At 38.5% G+C, this 26,752-nt stretch overlaps 1 protein-coding gene across 1 annotated transcript in view; it reads left to right on the top strand.

Moving 5' to 3' along the window:
• LOC134538772 (sodium/potassium-transporting ATPase subunit alpha-like) overlaps nt 1-18,468 on the top strand; it is an 88,281-nt gene extending 69,813 nt beyond the window's left edge. The window contains exons 8-18 of the mRNA XM_063380266.1: nt 1,159-1,270; nt 1,447-1,772; nt 2,362-2,610; nt 3,611-3,749; nt 4,738-4,880; nt 7,437-7,693; nt 8,009-8,103; nt 9,266-9,440; nt 10,288-10,418; nt 11,011-11,112; nt 13,130-18,468. Of these exons, the coding sequence (XP_063236336.1) occupies nt 1,159-1,270; nt 1,447-1,772; nt 2,362-2,610; nt 3,611-3,749; nt 4,738-4,880; nt 7,437-7,693; nt 8,009-8,103; nt 9,266-9,440; nt 10,288-10,418; nt 11,011-11,112; nt 13,130-13,250 (1,850 nt within the window). The 3' untranslated portion in view covers nt 13,251-18,468. The remainder of the gene's footprint in view (nt 1-1,158; nt 1,271-1,446; nt 1,773-2,361; nt 2,611-3,610; nt 3,750-4,737; nt 4,881-7,436; nt 7,694-8,008; nt 8,104-9,265; nt 9,441-10,287; nt 10,419-11,010; nt 11,113-13,129) is intronic.
• The last annotated feature ends 8,284 nt before the right edge of the window (nt 18,469-26,752 follow it).

Below are 26,752 nucleotides of genomic sequence, written 5' to 3'. Positions count from 1 at the left end.
ATGATTCCAACAAAACAGTTTTGATAATAATGCAAGTTATTTTGGTCACGGAAAATGAGTCATCAACACGAACATGAAAACAGTGCATATTGTACGAAAATTTGTCTACACATGGCCAGGCAACATGTTTTGCACAAACAATAAAACTTAAGACTTTTTACATGCATAATCTCGTTATTTTAACTAACTTTTTTAAACAAAGCGACGTTTCTGAACACTTTCAAGGGTGATTAGGAACTAACAGATTACAAAGGATTACAAATGATGCATTTAGCCTTCTCTCCTCATTCCCTCAGTGCCTCAGTTCCAAGTCTTGCAAAGAAGAATGAGAAGGGGGGAGGGGGGGGGGTGGATGGAGGCTATTGCTTCACTTTGACTGTGCTATTGCCTCAAACATAATACTAAGTCTCGTTCAGTATTCTTAAACTTCTTCCTATACTGTCTCAGTACTTCAGGTACTTCAGTCAAAGTTGTTGGCTGTTGAGATGGGTCTCCACCAGATGTAACAGTGGAATGAAATAAGGATTTAACTTCTCATAGTCATGGCAGGGCAAGCTGGGCAACCACCCAGAGCCCGCGCCAGCTGTTTTACTATACAGATGCACCTGTAAAATTTTTCCGGTAGCCCCTTTTTTTCTCTGGGAGCTATTCTAAACAACAAGTTTACCTGTTCCCCCCTCCAAATCCTTTTATATGGTAAAGCCACTTTTCAAAATATTAGGGCCTCAAAAAAGAAAATGTCCCAGGGCCCTGCAAAGTCTAGGGCCACCCCTGATCTAGGTGGCTAAAGCCATGCGGGGTGAACCAGTGAGATGGAGCAGCAATGAAGTACATCGGTGGGCGAAACCCACTACATCTTGTTTCCCACTTGCGAGGAATCAGGGTTTGATCCACCCTGGAATCGAGCCTGGACATCCTTGGTTTGAGGCAAGTGATGTGACCACTCAGACGCTTGGGTCTCAAAATGTAGCAGATATATTCTTGAGGAGGATAGCAACACTTCCTCCCCTAATGTACATCTAGAGAAAGGTTCAACCCTGTGAGAAAGTTGGTAATGAATACAACGTCCTGTAGAGTAGAATGTCAGGGTCGTGATCAACCAAAGGCAGACCTGTGAACGTGGTTAGTGAGAGGTGATAAAGTGGTCGCTTGTTGCAGGTGAGAACGTGCTAAATGCCAGTCCTGCGTACAAGGCCCTGATGCGCATCGCGACGCTTTGCAACAGAGCAGAGTTCCAGTCGGGTCAGGATAACGTGCCCATTCTCAGAAGGTGAGTTAAACTAATAGCATGTGATTCCATTACTCACAAATATTATTATAACATCATGGACAATATTGTTTGCATACATTTCCTGGTATTGTAGATACGGTTTATTAAGACTCAGAATAGTGTTTCCTGTGTAATACTGTCATGTCCATGCAGTCAGCAACTCTGCGTGCTTATAGGCAGGTGACGGGTGACGCGTCGGAGGCAGCTGTGCTGAAGTTCACGGAACAGACGTTGGGCAACGTGATGGAGACGCGCAAGGGCGCCAAGAAGGTGTGTGAGGTGCCGTTCAACTCGACCAACAAGTACCAGCTGTCGATACACGAGACGACAGAGCTGGGGGAGCCGCGCCACCTGCTGGTGATGAAGGGCGCGCCCGAGCGCATCCTCGAGTGCAGCTCGACCATCTTCATCAACGGTGAGGAGCGGCCACTGGACGACGAGATGAAGGAGGCGTTCAACGACGCCTACCTGGACCTGGGTGGCCTGGGCGAGCGGGTGCTAGGTGAGTGCTCTTTTGCTCTTGTTCCCTGTTCAGTGTTCCTGTTCGATTCCAGCTGCCATTGCTGCTCGCATTCCCACTGAGGTTGTGTTCTTCCAATCGTGGTATAACCAGGGCTCTATGTTCAGAAGTATGTGCTGATTTTCTTAAGTTTATTTACGTACCTTAAAAATATCTATCCCATTTTTCTCATTTTCTTAGTTCCTCACTGTTTACTGTTCTTATTACTGCAATTTGCCCTAAAGTGTTCACATTTATGTAAATGTCTAAAACTTTCTTGATAAAATATGTATCAAGATTGAAGTATAGTGGAATTGTATGTAGTATTAGAGTTGGAGATTTGCAGAGATATATTTGATAAGAAAGGAGTCTGATGAATAGGATCTAAGGATGAGGATGTGGAGGATGGAAAGAATAAATGTGTGAGATACATTAAGAAAGCATAACAAAGCATTCCACCACAACTGTGCTTTGTGTTGGAAAGAATACGAGCAGTCTATAGAGTCGAGACACCAGGGCTTAGTTGCTGAGTGTAGATATGGGGTTGCAGCGGAGAGCAGTGGTGCCAACCTGCCGTGTGTTCTGCCGGCAGGGTTCTGCGACCTGATGCTGCCGATGGACAAGTTCCCGCTCGGGTTCAAGTTCGATGGCGAGAACCTCAACTTCCCCATCTCAGGACTGCGCTTCGTGGGACTCATGTCCATGATAGACCCTCCGCGCGCAGCCGTGCCTGACGCCGTGTCCAAGTGCCGCTCGGCGGGCATCCAGGTCATCATGGTGACCGGTGACCACCCCATCACCGCCAAGGCCATAGCCAAGTCCGTCGGCATTATCTCCGAAGGTACCGATGGCTTTCTACCGGAGCCGGGCAAGCTCTGTAGAGCCACTGCAGAGCCACTTAAACATTGTCTCACACATAATTGTCATGATACAATGTAATACAAAACTGTAACATGTGAATTTATATTTAACTAACAGTAAATATGATTTATGTAAGTATTATTATTCCCAAGCACAAATAGTCTACACAAAAATATTTTAAATCATTTAAGAATATGTCTGTGGTTGTAGTTGGTGCAGTTTTATATTGTCTTTATTATAGATCTGAACATAATTTTTGATTTGTTACCTACATATTAATGCACAGCATATAATCCTTGTTCCTGTGTGAACAAAACATATATATGACTAACTTGCATTTGGCTTTGAACATTTTGCCTTAGTTAGCAAATATGGTTATAATGCAATATTTCCTTAAGTTAAGTAAAGAATAATTAAGGGAATGAACAGTTTCTATGCACATGGTAATTCAAAGTAACGAAAATCTGAAAAAGCTTCAGTTCTTTTGCTGTTATGAACTGTTGTTTTTGTGTAGTTTAAGTGCGAAATAATTTAAAACATTGTTTTCAGGAATTTCAGCTGTGGAATCTTAACTTATCGTTAGGGGCATGCAGATTTTGCGAAAAGATCTGAACACATATTAGACTGCAACAAGGTATACCCGCGCCTGTGGTTTCTTCCTTGTGATTGGCGGCCGTCTGCGAGAGAAGTCGTTGCCTTATTTTACCGAGCCACTCAGGACGCGTTTGCTTCCGCACTGAATCACTGTGATTGGTGTTGTTACAATCAATATGTACCTGGAAGAAACTCACCCAATCACGAAACACAGACGATGCTACAGTGTTTTAACTTTCATCTAATCTCGAAATCTTTTCGCGAAATCGTCATGCCTCTACTTATCGGTTTCATTTTTTAAAAATATATTAGGTCCTTGGCGTAGTGACCGGAGTGAACACGTTGCTGTGGCCACAGAAGGTCCAGTAGCAAGTGTCTGGTTGCAGGCAACGAGACGGTGGAGGACATCGCGCAGCGCCTCAACGTGCCAGTGTCGCAGGTGAACCCGCGCGACGCCCGCGCGGTCGTCATCCACGGCTCCGAGCTGAAGGACCTCACCATGTACCAGCTCGACGAGATATTGAGGTGAGCGAGCGCGGTTAGTTATAACCGTCTCTTCTGATTCGCAGACGTGGCTTTGTTTAAAAAAATGGTGTTCTAAGATTTAGGACTTTAAAAAATATTGCATTAACATTGATGCTGAATCGTAACTTTATGTATTCACTTTGACTTAGCACGTACAAGTAAAAACTAGAGAGAAGATTTTGGGATTTTATTTTCTGCCCAATTTCCTTTTTAAAACATTATAATACCATGTTATAGTTTTTATTTTTATTTAAGCTATTTTGTAATACTTATTCCACCAAAATAGAGGCAAAATTTACATGATGCATTTTTACGATCAATTAATTGGTAATAAATTGGCCCAAAACCAATATATACAAAACATTAAAAATAAATTAGTGAGCATTTGTGGTTTAAAATTGATTAAATAGAAATGCAAAATAAAACAAATAACATTTATTTTTATGATCCCTGCACTTCGGTATATTTTTTATGTCTGGAGATAACGATGTTCCTTGAATTTCTTAAATCAAAAGATTACTCTTTTTCTGATTTTAGTTTTGTTTAATTGCTACTTAATCCATTGCTATAACTGGAATTTTGGTGCTGTATGGTGTATTAAATTTAATTTCGGTGTTATGCAGTGTTTTGACATAGTTTCCAGTGTTCTTTTGGTTTGGTTCACCATATAATCTTGTTTCTATTAAATGGCCAATTTTCTTATTGTACTGTGCCATCACAATGGTTTCAAATCTTGGACAAGTGTATTACTTATATGTTTCAGATGCAAGATTAGTTGTGGCATCAGCCAGATAAGCTAGTGAGGTTAAGACTGATGATGCTATAGCTAATGCCGTATCTAACAGTCCTCCGACAAAAGACGGGTGCTGAGCCTGATTAGGAAACTTATTCCTGTGATGGAACCTCCTTCCCTTCAGTCCTTGTAGGATTCAATACAGTCTGTGCTGTGTCCGGTGCTTGTGTGGACGTCGTGGTGATCTCCCTGCAGGCACCACAACGAGATCGTGTTTGCGCGGACGTCGCCGCAGCAGAAGCTGCTGATAGTCGAGGGCTGCCAGCGCATCGGGCACATCGTCGCGGTCACCGGCGACGGGGTCAACGACTCCCCGGCGCTCAAGAAGGCAGACATCGGTAACACTTCCAGCCCTTCGTCGTGCTCTTGGCAAACTTAACAAATTACAGTATTTACTTGAACATAATGCTGTGATATTTACCGAAACTGTGGAAAGTAAAAGTAGGGGTGGCGCGATAATTGCAAAACTTGTATCCTGCCATTGCGGAATAGCTTAGATGAAAAACTTTGGGCTCTGCCTGTAAACTACATCACTTGTGCCACTTTAGTCTGGGGCTTCCTGGATCTCTGCGCAGGCGACAGATGAGAGATGCAGGATCAAGGGGAGGATATTAATGGAGTGTTACTTGGTTCCTTCTGTATCTCTTCCCTGTGGCTCTTTCACCCTCCCAGATGACCAACATATACCACCATATTCTTTGCTTTCTGAACAGTAGTCTTTGAACTACTGTCATAAAACACAAATTTTTTTCTAACTGCAGCTTGGTGTTTCAAAAGATACCAGATGTGAATCATTCGACTGACAAATTTGCTACCAGAAAATGTATATTAAATCTATACTATTATAAAACTGTATCGGTTTATCTGTTTGTTTGAGCATCACGCAAAAACTACTGGGCCAATTTTGATGAAATTTTTTATATTTAAAAGCTTTTTTGTGGACTTAAAAATTGGTATAAATTATATCTCGCTACGATTACGGGAGCCAGAGATATAAAATAAAAAACACATTTTTGCATACATACTACAGGCTTTTATTTTGACTGGGTATAATTGGATCATATAATAATGAGTGAAGCTCATGGTGACTAGTGAACTAACGGCGCTAATAACATTTTAGTTTTGAATTTCATGAATTTCCTTGAATGTAACGCTTTATCGTTTGGTGTGTCCGTCACATCTTGCCTAAGGAATACCTGCCTTCCCACACACTGGGGAACTGAAGGTTGGCGTCATAGTTTTGCTGATGCGTAACCTTGATGCACCAAGATTGTGCAATGGTACCAGGCTTTGCATCACAGAGCTGGGTAGAAACATTATATTCTCACCGACCTGAGTAGCTAAAGGAGGGAGCATGTTGATTCCCCAATAATTCCCAATAAATAGCCATTACAATTTAAGAAGCTGCAATTCCTGCTAAAGTTACATTTAAAATTACAATAAGTCCCAGGGTCAAACATTGAAAGTGGGCAGGAATTCTTTGGGTACTCCATGCTTTTTGCATGGTCAGCTCTATGTTGGTATTGAATGCCCAAAAGTTATACACACTGGCAGAAAATAATAAATCATATAATGTTGTTTAAAAAATATATTGCATTAAATTAAGAGTGAGAAACAATATAAATTTCCTGACTCCATAACATCAATGAAGCGCAATATGCAGTACAAATAAGACTCCACTATCTATTTTATAATTTATTTTCCTTCTTTATTAATGATCCTCTGTATTCAATTCTCAAGTCCACGCAAACGAAGCACCGAAAAAAGGTTTTTATAAAATCATATATATATATATATATATATGTGTGTGTGTGTGTGTATATGTGTGTGTGTGTGTATGTGTGTGTGTGTGTGTGTGTGTATATATATATATATATAGAGGTACTTAATCTATAATAAAAATTAAAAAAGGCTTATGCACAATGATTTCAGTAAATATCATTCTTAAACGGTTTTCTTATGATTTTGATCTTTTATACACTTGACAATTAATTTTGTCCATTTCTAAAGTAAAAATGTTTGAAATAAATCACTTTTTTTTAAATAGTAGAATATCAGCAATACCGTGAAATTGCGCGAGCGAAGCTGCAGGTTATTGGCTAGTGTGAAATAAATTTAATAATTTCAATAATCTTTAAGTTCGGTGTATTTGAATTGTGATTTCCAATCCATAAAGTCGTTTTCATAAAAATCATAATCAAAAAGTTTGGGGTTGCATTATATTCAGATTTGCATTATTTTTGGGTAAAAATGTAGTAAGAGCTTAATAAAAACAAAAACACAACAGAACAAAACAGAACTTAAAACCACATGGTAGCCTGAAGGTTTCATCATAGATAACTAACAAACAAGGCTTGAACATGAGGCTGAATAATCTAATTATATAGATGAAGAGTTGCCTTTATTTTTTTAGATTAATTTATTTAATTATTTTTGCACTAACAAAATTCAGCACTAGGCCAGTTTTCAATTTACAAATGTTATTACACAGTAAAAAAATCAAATATTAGTTTAACACTGAAGATTTTAACCATGCTATAGAGCATCATTAGAAAAACTGAATTAATAAAAAAAAGCAATAGTCTTAATAAATAGGTATTGTCAAATAAGATAGGCAGTGTCTTTTCTACTACTGTTGAATTCTACTAAATGGTTTAATATTTGAGTAATTTTTTTATTGTATTTGTGTTCTGTATCTTCTTATGTCTGAACTAGTGTTATCTTACATATTTTTATGACCTAATTGGTATTTGTTCTATTTCTCAAACATTATGAATGAACTGAGTCTCTCATCATGACTCGGTGCTCTTACCCTCTTGCGCCGGGCGTGACGCACGAAGTCGTGGGCTGAGGGAGAGCAAAGGTAGTGACCGAGGTTGGCGGGCCTGTTCCAGGGGTGGCCATGGGCATCTCCGGCTCGGACGTGTCAAAGCAGGCGGCGGACATGATCCTCCTGGACGACAACTTCGCGTCGATCGTGACGGGCGTGGAGGAGGGCCGGCTGATCTTCGACAACCTGAAGAAGTCCATCGCGTACACGCTGACGTCCAACATCCCGGAGATCACGCCCTTCCTGGCGTTCATCCTGGTGGGCGTGCCGCTGCCGCTGGGCAGCATCGCCATCTTGTGCATCGACCTGGGCACCGACATGGTGGGTGGGGCTCGAGGGGCAGGTCGTGCTATCGTCCCTGCAGTCATGCTGTGGTTAATGTCACTGTGTCAACGTGTGAAGGCTTGGGCAGCTTCAACAGGCACGACACTAGTTTGTAGAAATATATTTTTTTACAGTTGTATGAGATGTACTATAATTGCACAGAAAGTTATTGAGATGGCTGAATAATGTTTTCAAATAGGAAAGTGATGTTTTGCCCCCTTGCCACCCTACTTATGGAAGTGGCCACTCTCATGTTGTGAAGAGCCACACACAGAGTGTGTGCTGGAAAGTGACACGACCTCACTGTCGCAGGTGCCGGCCATTGCGTTGGCCTACGAGAGCGCGGAGACAGACATCATGAAGCAGCCACCTCGCAAGCCGGGGGTCGATGGACTCGTGAATGGCAGGTGAGGCTTCGCGTGACAACCGCAAAGGAAAGTTAACGCCACAAACAAGGCAGTGCATCACTGTAGGTCATGAAAAACTGCCGGAGTCTGCAGTACACATTTACCACAGTGAACAAGCTGACATTACCAGTTTTCAATAGATATATAGTATTAATGCTACTGTGAATATACTTCAATCTCCAACATTTTGATTATGAGTTTATGAAAAGTCTTTATGGTTTGGAAATTGCAATTCAAGTTCATAGTACTTGAAAATTATTTAAATTATTAAATTTCTTACATTTTTACTAGACCCTTTCTGGTGCCACTTTCATCACTAGTCAACTATATGGACTCTTTTGAAACACCAGGCTGCAGTTAGAAAAAAAATTGTGTTTTATAACTGTAATTGAAAAGCGACTGTTGAGGAAGTACAGAATGTGGTGGCATATGGTGGTCGTCTATGAGCATGGGAGAGGAGGGGGGAGGTGCCTTCACCAGCAGCCACAGTGAAGAGAAGTGGAAGGAACCCTGAAACAGCACTCTCTCCCTCATCCATAATTCTAACTGTTATCCTCTCTCATCATCACGTCTGTTCCGAGATCTCCATGAAGCTCCGGACTATAGCGACATAAGTGATGCAGTTTTTCAACTCGGTGGAAGTTCAGGAGGTGGGAATTAACTACAGCGGTCTAAATTAGCATAAATTATACATTTATGAGGCAGAGCCTGTAGTGTTTTTAACTAAGCTTTTCCCAGTAGCAATATACAAGTTTGTGATTATAATGAGACCCCTACTTTTAGTTTCCACAGTTTTTATAAAAATCAGAGCATTATATTCAGGTAAATACAGTATTTATCTAATCAACTGTGACAATTTTACAGCAAGGTCAACTAAATGTGAAAATGACTGCATGAGTTGTGAACTAATTCTGTTTTTTTTTTTTGTATCTTTTCATGTGCTTATTGGCGTACACTGAAATTGATCACATTTTCACATGTAAAATGTTGAATTTTTTTTGGTACCATCATTGTCTCCTAAACAATGTATGTTATTATATCACATTTAAGTTTTTCTTACCAAACAGTATTTCCCGCATTTTTTTTTTGTGAGGTTCAGTTGTTAATGAACAACAACCGAATAGCAATACAACGGCTGGTGAAGAGACACCCTGTTTTGCAGGTTGATTTCCATGGCATACGGCCAGATCGGGATTATCCAGTCGGCGGCCGGCTTCTTCACATACTTCGTGATCATGGCGGAGAACGGCTTCCGGCCGATGCGCCTGATTGGCCTGCGCAAATACTGGGACTCCAAGTCCATCAATGACCTGGTGGACTCGTACGGACAGGAGTGGGTGAGTGCCAACTCGCTGATGCGGCCATGCGGGCCTGCTTTGGTTTCAGTAGTTATCAGGTCAACAGTAACATCTGCCGGGCTATGCCCTGCTCGTCGATAAAAATTTCTCACCTTAATAATAATTTATTTATTTGCTTCCTTCAATGTACATAATAACTGGAACATGAGTTAGGACTATAGGTAAATTAAAACAGTTATAGAAGTCTAATTAATTTTTGTAAAGTGGTTTGTAGTAGCATTCACGGGAATCGGCGCTTTAGTAGGAACAAATAGATAATTTGGGTTTGAAATGTATCCTTACTGGCATAAGAATTACAACTCAAAGGTTTTATTATTTCATCATGAAATTTTAACTAAGCATATTTGTTTTGAAGGATGTTACAATTACATATTAAATATTTAGAAAAAAAAATAAAGTGTTCAAAATTACTTCCATCAGCCTGAAGAGAGTTGAAATGGCGCTGAGGCAGTGACTGGCGATAAAGCTACAGTTGGTGAGAGAGAGAAATATGAGGACCTCACACAAGCCCTGCAACTTTCAAACATAATGCCTATGCTTCAACACTAGCACTGTTCCTGCAGCAAGTTTAGGGATTTCATGGGTGGTATTAAAACCTTTGAAGTGAATTCATTGAATTAATTATTTTTTTTTTAATGTGATGAGTGTTTGAGGTTTTTAAATTGCAGTGTTACTGAGGATGGTTTGGGTACACACCAAACTCTGCTGCAACGTTCGAACAAAGTGTTTCTGGTCGTGCTCTGTTGTAAGGAGAGTAGTAAATGATGTTAGCTTCCAACAGTGTTGTGTTGAGAGTGTGAGTGGAATGCGCGGGCCGTGTGTGCAGACGTACCACAACAGGAAGGACCTGGAGCACACCTGCAGCACGGCCTTCTTCGTGTCCATCGTCGTGGTGCAGTGGGCGGGACTCATCATCTTCAAGACACGCCGCAACTCCATCCTCGACCAGGGCATGAGGTGAGCCTGACACCAATAGGGCGGGTCTGCGCACACACACCTTATACTACACCTTATACTAGGGAAAAACTTAAATTAAAATTATGTGATTAATCACTTCTACTATGTATCAGAATTTTGTAATCATTTTTATACAATAAAGTACTTGGTTCTATTTTTCGTTATGGACTTTAATGTGAAATCAGGGATCTGGTTTTGAGGTGTATAACCTATGAAGGGGTGGTTGCTTGTGTTATTTTATTAAATCATTCATTTTTTTAATTGTAATTTGTGCTTCCTTAAATTTGTTATGTTACATATAAGATTTTCACATAATTCCTAAAGTTGTTAAGGTCTGATGCTTATTAAAAGGTTTATTTTTAACTGCCACAGAGGTGAGATTGGTACTGTACATCAAGCGGACAACTAGAGGAAAGTTTTGAAGCCGCACTAGTTCATAACAGTTGACCTTACGAAATGCCGCAGTTATGCCCCAGCCTTGTAACACAAAACTTGCAGTGTAATCAGTGGCTTGGTGCTATGGAAGCCCTCCTGAGCGAGTGTGGCATGGCGTGGCCGGACTGGTGATGGACCGCTGTCTCTCATGTTGCAGGAACTGGCCTCTCAACTTCGGCCTGCTATTTGAGACTGCGCTGGCTGCCTTCCTCTCGTACACACCCGGCATGGTCAAGATGTTCCGCATGTACCCTCTCAAGTACGTCCGTCACAGCTGGACTGTAGCAGATGATCATCACAGCTAGTCATTAGCTGTAGTGTCATTCAACACTTTCTTTGTCTCTTCTTTTCTCTAGTAAATGTTCTATTGAAACTACATTTTGTAGCAAGGTTTACCCAAATTTTACAATGGTAATTTAGTAATTTAGAGAATTATTTTAAAATTATTAACTTTGAGAATTTTGATGGCACACGATCTCAGCACAGGTGCCGCAAACCCTTTTTTTTTTTTTTACTTTAAAATAAAGCTAAACATAATTGAAATCTACTCTTTCAAAATTTTAATTTTATTTATTTTGGCTATCTATTTTAGTTTCTTTGTAATTGGTTTAAAAATCCTGTTTGCTTTAAATTTTTAGTAACCAACTACAGTAAGTCCTCGGTTTACGTCGGGGTTACGTTCCTGAAAACCGCGACGTAAACGCAAAATGAGCCATGTTTCATGCCACCGGCCGACCACGGCCCAAGGTCGGCCGGAAGCGCTGGCATACAGACGTGACAACGGGCAATTTTATCAGCAAATTACAACCGACAGCGTGGGAAACAAGTCCAACTAGTACTTCTCAGCTTTATAGAATGGTTATTTAACCAGCTGCTTTATTACATTTATTGATTGAAATATAAAAACAGATATATAGTCGTTTGGAAGACATCTTATGAAGAAAAAATCATAAATTGCAGTGAGCTGATACTGTAGGCCTACTACAAACGCATTTAATCACGATAAAGTTAACAACGGCACGTTTAAAACTCCGGCCAACTCAATGATATCATAGCGACTGAAGTGTAGAGCTGTAGCAAACCGTATGTATTCGTTACTGAGTAACGGGTGCGGCATCTAGTAACGAGTAACGAAACGTTACACACGAATGCATTTCGTTACTCACATTTTTCGTATGTTTTATGCATGCGCGCGCTTACTCGTTACAAAGAACGATGTTTGTTTATTAAGAAAAGTATAATTTGGAAATTCGTCGTCCAAGTTTTTTACTGCTTATTAAAGGTATTGTGTGTGTAGACAAAGTTTGAGATTGGAACAAAAACAACGTAAGAAAGTATTTTTTACAAATTATAAATATGTATGTTTTTGTTTTTTATTATCGCGTATTTTCACGTTTTTTGTTCTTATCTTAAAAGAGATATTATAATAAAGCTGCTGTAATGAGATTTTATTGTTTCTTGGTTAACAAAAGCTGTTAATTATCAAATACTTTTAATTGTTTATATTCGATTTATTATTATTTACGCGACGTCATACTGTACGCGTACGAAATACGACTCGATTCATTGCTGTTACATAACATAGCATGTTATGCGGTATCAGAAGTAACAAGTAACGATACGAAAGTAACGAGTACTAATTGTTATAGTAACGAATACATACGGGTACACTTTTATTAGTTACTTTTACACCTCTACTGAAGCTCCAAGGAGTTGGACGAAAAGGGGTAGGAGAAAATGCTGTGTCGTTGCGGGAAGTAGATAACACTTCTACGTGGGTGGCCGAGCGGGCGGGCTGGTAGTATTGCATCACCGCGCGGAGAGCAGCGGAGAGCAGCGGAGAGCAGGAAGCGTCCCTCATGATGTATGATAAGGCGGTGAACGTGTAGCTTACCCTACATAGCATAAATTAACTACCGAAGGAAACAAGGAATTATAAACGAATTATATACGGTGTTTTGGTTAAAATAAAGATTTACGGTCATTGTAAACGACGTTATTGTGAATCGGCGACAACTTAAATTGAAACATGAGTACTCAAACATTAGCGACGTTAATCCGAAACGACGTAAATCGGTACGACGTAAATAGAGGACTTACTGTATATAAATAATAATAACTCAATTTTTAGGGTCAACACACACATCACAAAATCAGAATGAATTTCCTGGAAGATAGAAAAATTTTATACATAAATATTTCCCCTCCCTGAGGAGACGTCTAAATCCGTGCTTGAGGATCAGTGGTGTGTGTCACGAGACGTGCTGTGTGCGCAGGTTCGTGTGGTGGCTGCCGGGAATCCCATTTGCACTGGCGATATTCACGTACGACGAGTGGCGTCGCTACTACATCCGTCACCACCCGGGCAGCTGGCTGGAGCGAGAGACGTACTACTAGACCTGCCTGCCCTGCGTCTCTGCCATCGAACACATTAACCTTCTCTTTTTTTACTTAACACCACTGCTGTGTACATACATATATATTTTTATAGGAGCTAATTTTGTGTAGATGTAGGTGTCACTGCCGCAAACACGTCGGCAAAGTATTTTTATAGACACATTTTTATGGTTAGCCCACCTGTCGTGTATCTGGAGAGTCAAGTCACAATGAGGTCCTAGGAAAGACTATGAATGTGATTGTGGACTGCATGCTGATAGGCTGTTCTGCTGTAGGTAATGGGGAAACAGTAGTCAAGCTCTGAGAAGTGGGAAACTCATGCAAAGCCCATCATTGGATGGTTTATTTGTTAATAGAACTGTCAGAAATTAGCATCATGGAAAATTCTCTATGTACTTAATACTTACCTGTAAAATGAAGAGATTATAAAATTTCACATTAATTTCACACTTTCAACAATCAATTTTCAATGCAGACAACATTGAATATATCGTGTATAGTACTTTAAAGTAGGTTTGGCATCAAGATATAGCTTAAAATTTAATTATTTAAACTTAGGGGTACGTCTGTTGGGAGTTCCATTTGTAAACAACAATATTGTTTACATCTGCAGATGTTAGCAGAAGTTAGCTGATGATGATCATCTATGAGCAGACAGGATTCAGTCAACATACATGTATCCATAACCTTTTTCTTCCCAAGTTTGAAACATACTCTGGAAATGCGTTCTGAGCTGGGTGTGTGTGTGTGTGTCTTGTCCCTTCCAGGTACACAGGAGTCGAGTTAGGCAGGGCGACAGTTTTTAGTGGGGTAATGTTTAAATAATGTTGTATAATTAATATTAACAAGTATTTGTTACGTTTTTGGATATAAAGTCTAATGTTGTCGTTGAAATTAAATAATTTTTTTTTAAGTTTGCAAGTGACATAGTTGTCATTAAATATTAACTCTCTTACTTAATAGTACCTGTAATGTGAACGAAAGGAATTTTACTTCCTTGAAGCATTTTTAGTAAAGTTGTAATGACATTTCCAAGTCTGAATATCTTACAGCAAAACATTATTTTGCTTAATATTTTGTGACAGTATTTTGACACTTGAGTATTCTTATGAATGAGTTTGGTTTACTTTGCCTATTGTTTACTTAGAAAGAAATTTTTTTTATAACCAAATGTAAATATTTAATGCCAGGAAACAAAAATGTTATAATGGGAATGTAGCCTGCTGTGGTTTATGGCTCTTCACTATGAGTGCAAGAGTTGATAAAAGGCACTTAAATTGAAATGTGCTTGACAACCATCTAGATAGTTTTTTTTTATAGTATTCAAGATGCATGGTACTTGTAAATGATAAGTTAGAAAACCTTTTTAAAAATAGAATTATGAATAGAAAATTTTTTTTTATATGAGAAATAATAAAAAAATTTATTGAGCAAATGATATATGATTAATAATAATATTTTATTGGTAGGAACAAGAGTATATGGTGAGTTGCGATAAAACCAAAATAACACCAAAAATAATGTCAGTACACCATATAACACTGATTTGTAAGTTAATACACCATAAGGCATCGAAATGCAGGTAATTAATCAACATTTTAAATTAAAACTTAACTCAAACATAACATTTAATAAATCGAATTCAATGTAATAAACCAGTATGGAGTTTTTATAAAATTGTATGTAACCAAGTAGGTTGGAAAAATTAATTTTACTCTTTTTTTTTATCTTAAAATTGTTATTAGTAACTCATTTTTATATTACAACGTTGGCTTATTTTTCAAACAAGTACTTGCAGATTATTTTTATTGTTCCAAGTGTATCCATCATCTATCAGTCAAAATTACACTGTTTTGGTGAAATAAGTATCATGAAATATTTGTGTGTCATGTGTGTGCAATAAAATGTTATTTTAATGAATAAACAGAATTCATACAAAATATAAATTATAACACCAAAATCTCCTGTTTTAAAAATGTAATAGGTCTAAAAATAAAACCATAAAATATTTATTCTCTATTTATGGGAAATCCTAACTCTGGCATTCTAGCCTTATAACTCTTATTTTTAATAATATAGTTGTATTGATACTAGTAATGGGTTGGATCCCAAATTTTTGAATCAGAATCTCGAATTTGAATCCCACAGAGTACATTGAATATACATACCCCTCAAATCCGAATCTAGGTGTCAAGGGTCAAAAATAAAATAACATGTTAAAACATTCTACCCTTTGAATGCTGTTTCATAAATTATATTTCCAGAATCAATACAATTTTAATTTTATTTAAATAATTACATGTTAAAAGTACAATATTTATCTTGGAGAACGTTAACAGGATATTTATGAAGCAAAAAAAATTGACATAGTAAACTTTACAGGTTTTCATTGTTAAATTTTTTATTATACTTTACTTCATTTAATATTTTCCTCGAATATTTATTCCTTCAAATAATGACTTTATGGTATTTGAGGATTTTATTGGACCATCCCCTAATTAATACAATACCCACTGACACCAATAGTTGTATTGTATGCACATAGTAAATAAGTATATTTCCAACAATAGCTACACTTCAAAAAAAAAAAGGGGGGGGGGGGAGGACATGTGACCACCCCATGTGTTAGAAGTGAAACTTCACAAATAGAGGAATAGGAAATTTGAAGTGTACATGAATATTTTAAACATGTGTACAAGTATAAAAGTGTGTAACAATGTGTGCGATTATTAAAGAGCAGAAGTATGTGAGCATGTATGTTGAATGAGCAGGTATGCAAGTACGCAAGGTATTTTCGGCAAAAAATAGCTAAAATATGATACGTAAATTCATGTTGCACTTATCATTACCCTCTGAGCGTTACACTTTTCATTACGCTCTGAATGTCATCACATCAACTTAATCTTCCAAATATAAAAAAAGTTTCACTTCAAAACAATTTTATTATAACATGAATTAGCTATGGGTAAAACGAAGCATACAATTTCATAAAGTATCAGAATTTCAAAACAGAAGTTGACAAATCAATGTTCTTATCATTCTATCAAAACACACCCTTTGTTCGGTGTGCAACTAAACTTGAAACAGTATTTAAAATTCAATGAGTAATTTTGTCCACACAAGTTTTTGAATATGAAAATGTTTGGTGTAAAACTTCAATATATGTAAGACCAAAGATAAAATTTTTTTTGTATACTTTTACCATCTCTGATATTGTGTTTAAGTATGTGTGTTACAAAAGAAGCTTTACTACTGTAGTGAATGGCGAAGTGGTATACTTTTACCATCTCTGATATTGTGTTTAAGTATGTGTGTTACAAAAGAAGCTTTACTACTGTAGTGAATGGCGAAGTGGTAGAAGAAGCCCAAAAATTTAAAATATGGAAATTATTCAACAGTTTTTATTGGATTGTTGTAGCTGAATGTGCATCCATTTGTTACATGGCGGACATCAAAAGCTTCATCATGTGCCATGGAATTTAGAGTTTAAAGCAAGTCCACAGTTTGGGTAGGGGTGGGCACACTCACCCTCAAGGGCGGACTTCTGAAGGTGTCGGTTCCACAGGGCCAGTGGACGAGCGATAGGCACAGCCCCACTGGACCACAGAGCTGGAGAATTCTGGTACTCGCAACCTCTCCACATCTTTTAGCACCTCTCTGGCTTCTTTCTTGTGTCCTGGACATTGTCGCTGTACTTAGAAGCATGTCTAGATATGTAGTCTGTCATGCAAAAGTTCCATGAAGGCATGTAGATTTTTTAAAATTCTACATTTCTGGCCATTGTTATATTTAGTATTGTAACGAGACCTTATATAGCTCCAAATTATTGATTTGACGATTCATTATTCATTTTCACTAGTAGCAAAATTTCTTACAAGCATTTTAAACACCACACTATTTGACTTACACCATGACTCGTCACACACTACAACAGTTCTCTGTGTTGTGATGAGCTGCATGTATTTTGAATGCAGCTAAACTTTAAATATGTTCTACAGAGTTTTATCAGCATACAGAGCATCTAAACCAAATGTAGTCTGCAGGTATACTCGAAGGTTTCATGCTATAATCTGCCTCAAATTTCTTTTCTTTTTGTGTAGCAGATATTGCTTCTTTGAAAATAAACACAGTTTTTTATGCACCTGTGAAAGAGGCTATGTCAATATCACAGTTGTGGGCACTTGTGGTGGCAGTTTGCAGTACTAATAATTTTGGTGCAAATTAAAGTTGATGTGCGGCTTGATCTGAGTATTTAATGTTATTGTGCGTGATCTTTAGCTAATAATTTGTATTATTTGAAGTATTGTAAAGCTTCTTTTGAAACTTGTTGATGGCAATGGTCTATCATAGTAGCTTCAACAGTCATACAATGGCCTTGTTACTTAATCCTGCTTGTTACTTATTCCTGCTGATACGCCCACATATCAGGCATGAACTCGGCAGTGTACAACCCGAGGGCACAATAAGGGAACTTGAAGCATTTATGTGTGTCATGTTTGAACAACTTCCAAGTACCACCTGCAAACAGTTTATTGTCTAGTATAGATAATAATTCAAGAACCAGGTTATATTTGTTTACAGAATTTGTATTCCAATTTTATTATTGTAATTTTTATTTTGTAAATATTGTTTATAATCACAAACAAATATTATAATGTAGGTAATATACTGTTATTAGCAAGTGTAATGTATGATGGTGTACTTAAAATCTTTTTGAAAGCAATTATAAGTGAAACTTAAGAGTTAAAAGATTAAAAACCTTGTTTTCTGGGAATGTGAAGAAAACATCACAGACTTGTTCATAACTTTTAAGCAATACTGGTTTAAGTTGTTGTGGGGGGAAAATGTTTAAAATTGTTATGTAAAGCTTAAATGATTACTGTTCATGTTTTAACATTGTAAATATCACTGTTTAGTTTATGAGTTTTGTTTTGTTAGTAATGTGTTCTGCAGTATATTTGTGGATGCTGTAATGTGTTGTCAGTTTGTTGTTGATACATAGTCAGGCTACATTTGTAGACTCACCTCATGGTGTGTGAAATTTGTTTCGTCATGATGGGAAGACCTGGAGTGACAACACGAGGCATGTCGTGAACCGCAAGCAGACGAGACTGCGCACTCTGGCGCACATCCTGCATTTAACCCAATGCCTGGCTGACACTTTTCACACGTTCATTCATATCTTGTAATTTTGTTAATAAACTGAGGAGTTTTCTAAGCCTTTTATTTAATTCTCTCAGTAACTGCTCCTGAAAGGTTTTCTGCTGGACACAAAATTAGGCACTGGGAAGTGTTATACTAGTGGAAGAAATGATAGAGATAAGCAAATTAGGGCGAGAACTAAAATGCTAAGCCCCATCCATGAATCTGCTTCTGTCTTAAGTCATAACGTGTAGTAGTTCTATTTGAGTGCATTAGCTTTTTTCGAATTTGGGGGAGAAAACTTGAATGTTCTGCCATTTTTTTTGGATTTCACCATTTTGAATTATGACATCATGTCCACCATTATTATTAGTGATATATATTTTTAAATTTGTAAGACAATATTTAATAATTTTAATATTCTAATTTAAAAAATGCACTTACATAATTGATCTTGGAATCTTAGTTTCAAACCTGATGAGGACAAAATTAAACAATCCTTCCATGGTAGCTATTGGCAGACTGACCTCCCACCACCAATGCCAAGGAATACATACAAAGGGCAGCATTACAAGACTTTCAGGTAAGGTAGAAAATAAGCACTACCTTGTTGGGATACAACCGTAACCCAACTTGTGGGTCGTATTCCAGAATTTGTCCAAACCGAATCCCAGTAAGGAAATAAATCAGCAACAATCTTAATTAACAATGCTCTGAGCGGGGCTAGAAACTGGTTTCAACGCAGACTAGCGGACTTTTTGCAACCATAGATACAATTGTTACTGCAAAAATTCTAGTAATAGCAGGACCATCACAAAAAATAGAACCGCCTTTCTAACTTTATCCAGTATTTTTTAAGTTGCAATTATTTTTTGTTATAACCATTTAAATGTACTAAATGTATTCCAGGCAAGTTTTGCTATCATAAAGTTTCATTTGGCGTACCAACACGAGGAGTTAATGGGGCCAAATGTGGGACTGCTATCTGGACAAAATCAACGAAAAAGTGAGCTTTGCATATGCGCGGAATTGGGACAACAGATCAGCAATGGACAGGACACTAAAATTTGTTCCCTAAAAAGAAGGAACTAGCCGTCCTCTATTGTGCACTATAAATATTGTTAGAGTACAGGTGTAGCATATTCAACACCTTAACCCTTATTTTTGTGTCTTGGAACTTAACTTCATTCTCCATTGGCTTAGTAAAGCTTGCGGCAGCCTGCGAACTAACTGTGCTAGTAGTAGATGAACCCATTATTAATATTATGTTAAATGAGAGTTTTGTATAAAATATGATATTCTTCCTAATTAAATCTCGATTTTTTTTTATTTGCTCCCAGATTATTATTTTTTCATTTGTTTGGGTGCTTGATAAATGCCTAATTTGTACCAATGACTTAAACATTTTTTCTGAATTTGTTAGTTAAGTTGAAGTGCATGTTCAACCATATGTTTTAAAATATAGTTAAGTCAGTGGTGTTAGTCATGGTGCCAATCACTGCCATGGCTGGCCAATCTCCTTCTAGCACAGGATGCATGCTACCTCTCCTGCATGGCTAACACCTTGCATGATTAGAGCATATAGGCTTCGGCCTGAGACGCACTTAAGTCTCGCTCCCTAACCCGGACCCCTCCTAAACACACTTAGTTTTTAGTTAGTTTAGTAAAAAAAAAAAAAAAAAAAAAATCTTGTCCAATATCAGTATATTTATGCCTGATGACAGGAACAGATGTCAGTTCCCAAAACGTCGCAACTGTTCTCATTGGAAATCATCTGTGTTCGTCAGTGCTATTGTCATTATTGTTAGCCCACTGTGTCCGTCTGTGTTATATTATTTTACCATGACTAAGTTCCTTCAATGGAATTCTTGTGCTGTATGATATTTATATGTTGAAAATTTTTTGTCCGTGTTGTTGTTGTGTTGTCCATAATACTTGTTCAGTTTCATCGTTGGTTCCATTTGTCTGACATCAGCTGATTCAGTCTTGTTTTCTGTAAATTTTTTATCTTTGTATTTTTATTTATTTTTGATTTTCGAAATTTTTCCATGACCAACAGTGCAAAACCGCAATAGCATATGTCCAAAAAGCTGCATTAAATCGACTGGGCATTTGTTGCGCATGCTGACGTTGAGGTAGCAACAGTCGCATCTCAAGCAAGAGACGTCACTGTCACAATCAAACACAAAGCCTGCAACACAGGCTATATTCAGTAATCACTCGGTGGCTTTTTCACCAGGATGCGACACTCACTGTTTCTGTTTAAAAACTTTTATCACTTTAAAATATATGTCTGTATATTTAAGTGAAAATTACAGTTTTAAAGGTCGTTACATTAGAGAAAGTAAATATGTTAAGTCATACAATGGCATACATCAGAGAAAGTAAACATGTAAGTCATCATTTATAAATTTTGAATTACTTGGCTGGCTCGAAATGCCACCCTGTGGGATCCCTGGAACCCACCCCTCTTCTCGAGCTCCAACCGCGTGAAGTGTCGTAACTAGTATGCCATTGTTCTCAAAGCTTTGAGTGTTAAGATGAGGGACCTTTGACAACGCGACACTTCGGAGGGCCACGAGACCTTTCCACTAGACGAACCAGCAGCTATAAGAGCGATTGATCTGCGAGCTGCAGTGAAGAGGGTGAGTGACCCCTTAGTCACGAGCGATAAGTGATGAGCTTCGTGTGTGAAGATCAGTCACAGCACGGTGTTACGTTTTGGCGGACAAGTGAGTGCAAGAGATGAACAGTAGAAAGAACCACTGTCGAGCCGAACTCCAATGGGGAGAATAGAAAGTGGATTTACGAAAGTGTGATTAATTTGTGGATAGACAATTAAATTGTAATTTAATTAATAGTTTAAATATTATCTAAAAAAAACTGAATTAAATTGGGATATCCTTTCCAAACCTGTATTTCCACCGTAACAATTTATCCACAATCATTACCTCAAAATATATTAGTTCACTCTATAGTGAAGCTTAATCAATTTGGAAATTGCCTGGGCTGAATTCCCTCTTTTGCGCATGGCCCTGATGGAAACTCGTGTAGTAAGTTCTATATACTGCAATAGTGAACATTTGAAAAATTAAGGATACATTACTGTTGTAGTTCTTGATACTCTATTACTTTTATTATTGCCACGTACACTAATCACAGTTACAATGTCTCGGAGTAGTGCACATCAACTTACTCTTACATATCACAGCCATCTTAACCTATATTTTCTCAACAGTCTTGCCAACTTGGCCATATACAACACCTCCCCTTTTACAGGGTTTTCTTATGTTAGTTCAAATAGTTTTTTTTTTGTTATAACCCTTCTGCCGCTTCTGGTAATGTACACATCAGTACCAGCCTTTTTATTAGAGACTGGTCCCTCTATTTTTTCCCCTACCTTACTGGTCTTACAGTCTATCAGCCCCTTAGCCACTTGATCAACTGCATATCTTAGCCCAGTTATTCCCTCATCTAGAGAACTTCCAAACCCCTTAAATCCCTCTAGTAGTGAACCATCAGAGCTCCCTTGTTCCTCACTCATCGGACTTCCCTTTGTTTCAATGTGGTTGTGCGCTTGGCTCGCGGGAATTGTCTCTTGTTCTGTAGGCTTAGTTTTGGAGGATTTGATTTGTGTGGTGTTTCTCCTTACCTCCCTTCTATCTTCATCTTTTTGAATCCAGTAGGACCTGGGTTCGGCACATTTCCTAAGCACGACACCTGCCATAAGTTATCTCTCTCTATCCTAATAACTACCCTATCACCTTGCTGGTATTCCCTTTCTGTTTTCCTGGCTTTTTTGTCATGCCACCTTTTCACCCTGTCTTGCTTTTCACAAAGTGATTTGTAAACATCGATCTGAACTAGGGTTTCAGTGACTCCATGCTAACAGGCATATCTGTTCGTATGCGCCTGCTAAACAGTATTTGGGTTGGGGATACTTTTATCCCAGTCACTGGAGTGTTATGTTCTCGTACGAGGTCCCTGTAGTCCGACCCTTCTACATTACTTTTGCGCAGTATCATCTTGCAAATACCTACTGCCTTCTTTGCCATTCCATTCGATCAGTGGTAGTGAGGAGTACTAGTAGCCAATGTGATCCCTTTAGAATTATAGTATTTTTGGCAGTCACGTGACAGGAATGGTACGTTGTCGGCAACGAGGTGTTTGGGGAACCCATGTGAGTTAAATACATCCTGCATGGCACTGATGACCGATTTGGAGTTATTAGGAATGGGGTGAAGGTCAAGCCAGTGTGATAGATAATCTACTAGAACAAGATAGACCCTACCAGAATATTCCAGAATGTCGGCTCCAACCTTGAGATACTGCAATTCTGGTATTTCATGAGGAAGTAAGGGTTCCCTATGATTTGCAGCCCTAAACTTTTCACATGTTGCACATGCAGATACCAGTGTCGCGATGTCTGCGGACATCCCTGGCCAATGAAACAGCTGGCGTGCTCTTGCTAGTGTTTTTCCGATTCCCTGATGCCCTTCGTGAACCCACCCCAATACAACTGACCGTAGTGACCGGGGGACAATGATCTTGTGTGCCAAGAAGACTATCCCATCATTGACATGAATGTCGTGTCGCAATTTGTAGTAGTGACTGCATTCCCCCGTCACCTTGCTTACGTGTGGCTAGCCATTAACCTGTAATTCCATTAATGTGCATAGTAAGAGGTCCTTTGCAGTTTCCTTTTGAAATAGGTCCCGTTTGGCATCAGTCATGGGTAAGTGAACACTGACTGTGTGGACTAGCTCTAGCATTTCTGGGTCCTCAGTCGTTTCGTTCAAGTGCGAACGAGACATCATGTCTGCAAAATGTCTTTACCTGGGACATAGTAGACGTTTAGCGAGTATTTAAGAAGTTTAAAACGGAGACGTTGAAGACGAGGAGAACCTATGCTGGCAATGTTCTTACGCATTATGGTAACAAGCGGCTTGTGGTCAGTTTGGACATTAACATGGGATCCATATATGAACTCGTGGAATTTGGAAGTGACAAAATGAATGGCTAGCATTTCTTTTTCAGACTGAGAATAATTTTTTCAGAGTCATTTAAGCCTCGAGATGCTGCTGCTGCTACCAGCGTCAGGTTACCTTTCCCTGGTGTAGTTTCTTGGAAGAGACAACACCCTAGCCCATGCTGTGATGCGTCACACTGCAGCGTGGTCTCTTTAGAGGAGTCAAACGCAGACAATACAGGTGCTGATGAAATGTGTAATTTAAGTGTGTCAAATGCCACTTGGTGGGCAGGGAGCCACTGCCACTCAACCCCAGCCCGGAGAAGTTCACACAATGGAGCTATTGTGGTGGCCATGTGCGGTACAAAACACCGGACATAATTGAACATGCCAATAACCTGTTGAAGCTGTTTTTTTGTTTTTTGGTGGCTCTAGTTCTAGGAGGGCCCTAACCCTATCGGGATCAACCTTCATTCCATCCAGTGAGAAGTGGTGCCCTACATACCTAACCTCCGGTAGTTTGTATTGGAGTTTCTCCTTGTTAAATTTTATGTTTCTCTCCCTAGCCCTCTCAACGACTTGACGTACAGCTTCAGCATGGATTTCCTCTGTTTCCCCCATACACAAAATGTCATCAAAATAAATTACAGTGTTAGGAATATCTGAGAAATTACGTTCAACAAGGTTTTGAAACAGTTCAGGAGCGTTTTCAGTTCCATAGGGCAATCGCAGGTACCGGTGCGTGCCATATGGGCTGGAAAAACAACACTTGAGAGAGAACTCATCATCTAGTAGAATTTGATGAAACCCTTCGCGGAGATCAAAGATGGAAAAATATTTTTTCCCTGCTCCAGACATAGTCAAATTTTCCCATTTGGTTTTTCTGTAATCACAAGGTTACTGACCCAAGCCCCTTCATCAACCACATGCACTTTTTCTATGACATTTCTATCTACTAACCTGCTTAATTCTTCTGAGTGGCGTTCTTAAAGCTATTGACACCCTCCTTAGTGGCTTGCTTACTGGTATGACCCCAGGCCTGGTGAATATTTTACCTTTTTGTGGAAAACAACCAAGACCTTGAAAAACATCTTTGTTTTCTGCTATGAACAACTCTTTGATAGATGTGGTTACTGAATTCACACGTTTCACAAGATTTAAAGCTAAGCAGCCTGACAACCCCAACAGTGGCACAATTTCCAAGTCTACCAGCACAAATTCAATCCAAGTTTCAGTCTCACGAGTTCGACAACTTAAGAGAACTTTCCCTACAGGCTTTATGAGACCATCTAAAGTCTTTAACTTGATGTTGGTGGGCTGTATTTTGAATTGCTGGTTAATCTTTTTAAACAATATGAAAGGTAAAACACTTACTTGAGCCCCTGTGTCAAGTTTTACCTTTATTCTCCTATTTTTAATGTCATACTATACACCATTCCTAGATTTCAGCATTGATGAGTGCAAAAATTTTCCTATAACAGGTTTTTTGGATCAGTCATTTTACTGTCCGGTTTTAAGATGCAAATCATATTGAAGATCAACTTTGCTACGCAGCTCATCAATTGCTGTATGAACAATGTTTATATACTTTTGTGCCGCCGAAGATCTTTTAACACACCCTGTCCATTTTGTTCAGAATTTCAAGAAAACAAGATAGCTGAACATTTTGTTTTAACACGTCTCATCCATTATAATGGTCTCATAGAATTATGATTACTTTATTTGTACAAAGATCCATTTGGTGATGGATGCTGTTTTTACTCCATCATAACACACCTAAATAATATTAACTTATTTAAACTACATGGCATCGAAGACTCAACTTACAAAAAATTCCAGAACAGAGAACCGCCATGAGACATAATCTTAGAACATATGCAAAAAACATTTACCTCATGACCATAGATATTGCGGTACTTCCATGATTGAGTGAAAGGTACCTTTGGTTAAATGTTTTTGGTCTGTTGATATGAAGCTTGGAAGTGTGCGAGTTGTTCACCGTCTGACGTCTCTGTATTAACAGTGGAGTAACATGTAAATATTTACAGGAACGTAATTTTAATGGGAAACTATTGACCCAATCATTGGAAATATCAGTGAATGTTGCGGTTTTTCTGCCAATCCGTTTCACTCTTGAAAAATTCATGAAAACAGATAAAATCAGTAAAATCAGCAGGCCTGCATTATCTAATCTTACGTAGATACATGACAGTCCGGCACATAACGGGTATACCTGGGACAGACCACACCTCCCTGTGAGCTACGCAACTGTCTGTCCCGTGCATGAATGGTGTGTACTGCCGAGTTGTCAGGCAATTCAAATTTAGTTTTTGACAATAATGCAAATGTAAAAAAAAACTTTTTCAAGTTTTTTTTCCCTAGCATCTTCACCAGACTTGTTAACCGAACACACGACAGTTAATTGGAGCAGATCTTGGGGAAACCGAGCCCCTCCTGGAATTAAAAGGTCCCTCACTGAGGGGGGCCTGCTTGTACTTGCAAAACAGGTTTTATAAACATAAATGTAAAAACTGTGTTTTATGGAAAACTTTCTGAATATTTTTAATGTTTTCTGCATTTTGCATGCATGTAGGCAATGACTTGTGTCAGTTAAAAACCCACGTGTAAAATTATCCCCCCCCTCCCTCCAGGATATTCGCGGGTCCCTCCCTTGAGAAGCCTACAGATTTACGCCCCTGCAGCAGTCACTACTTGTGCAAAGGGGAGCAGTCACTTGTTTAGGCCATGTCCGAACACACCTGATGTATATACGTATGGCTAGGGACAAGATTATATGGTGAATTGCGATAAAGCTGAATAACACCAAAATGTAAGTTAATACACCATAACACTAAATGTAAGATGATACACCATAAAGCATCAAAATGCCCCAAAAAAATCATGAAATTAATGAGCATATTATTGCTTAGCTAACAATACCACCTAATTAACATTAACGTTTCAGTAACTTTACAGCAGGGTCAAAAGAACTCTTTTAAGTACGTATTGTGTGTATTTAATTTAATGATATTTTTTTTATATTTTAAAACAACAATCTGAATACTTTTTGAATATCTAAGCAATGGTAACCAAATACACTCCTCTTATAACCTTAGCATGGAGCCATTTGCAGATAATAAGTCTGCTTTGTGTATTTAGGTGGTTTCATTTTTGTGTGATGGTGCTGCTATCTCTAGGATTTATGCCAATTGTATTAGTGGATGCGAAACGTCCGCTGGAATGTGGTGGAACGAAAAAGGTCATATTTGTTAAAAATGTCACTTTGGGGATATTGTTTACTAAGCGATGATACTTAGTAAAAATTCAACTCAGATTACAGACATATTATTTTAATATATAAAATTCAATGAATGTATATTATTTAGCATGG

The sequence above is a fragment of the Bacillus rossius genome, chromosome 1 (assembly GCF_032445375.1).
Source record: "Bacillus rossius redtenbacheri isolate Brsri chromosome 1, Brsri_v3, whole genome shotgun sequence".
NCBI classification, from domain to species: domain Eukaryota; kingdom Metazoa; phylum Arthropoda; class Insecta; order Phasmatodea; family Bacillidae; genus Bacillus; species Bacillus rossius.
The sequence above is the reverse complement of the archived record's forward strand: the minus strand, read 5'-3'. Positions and strand labels throughout refer to the sequence as shown.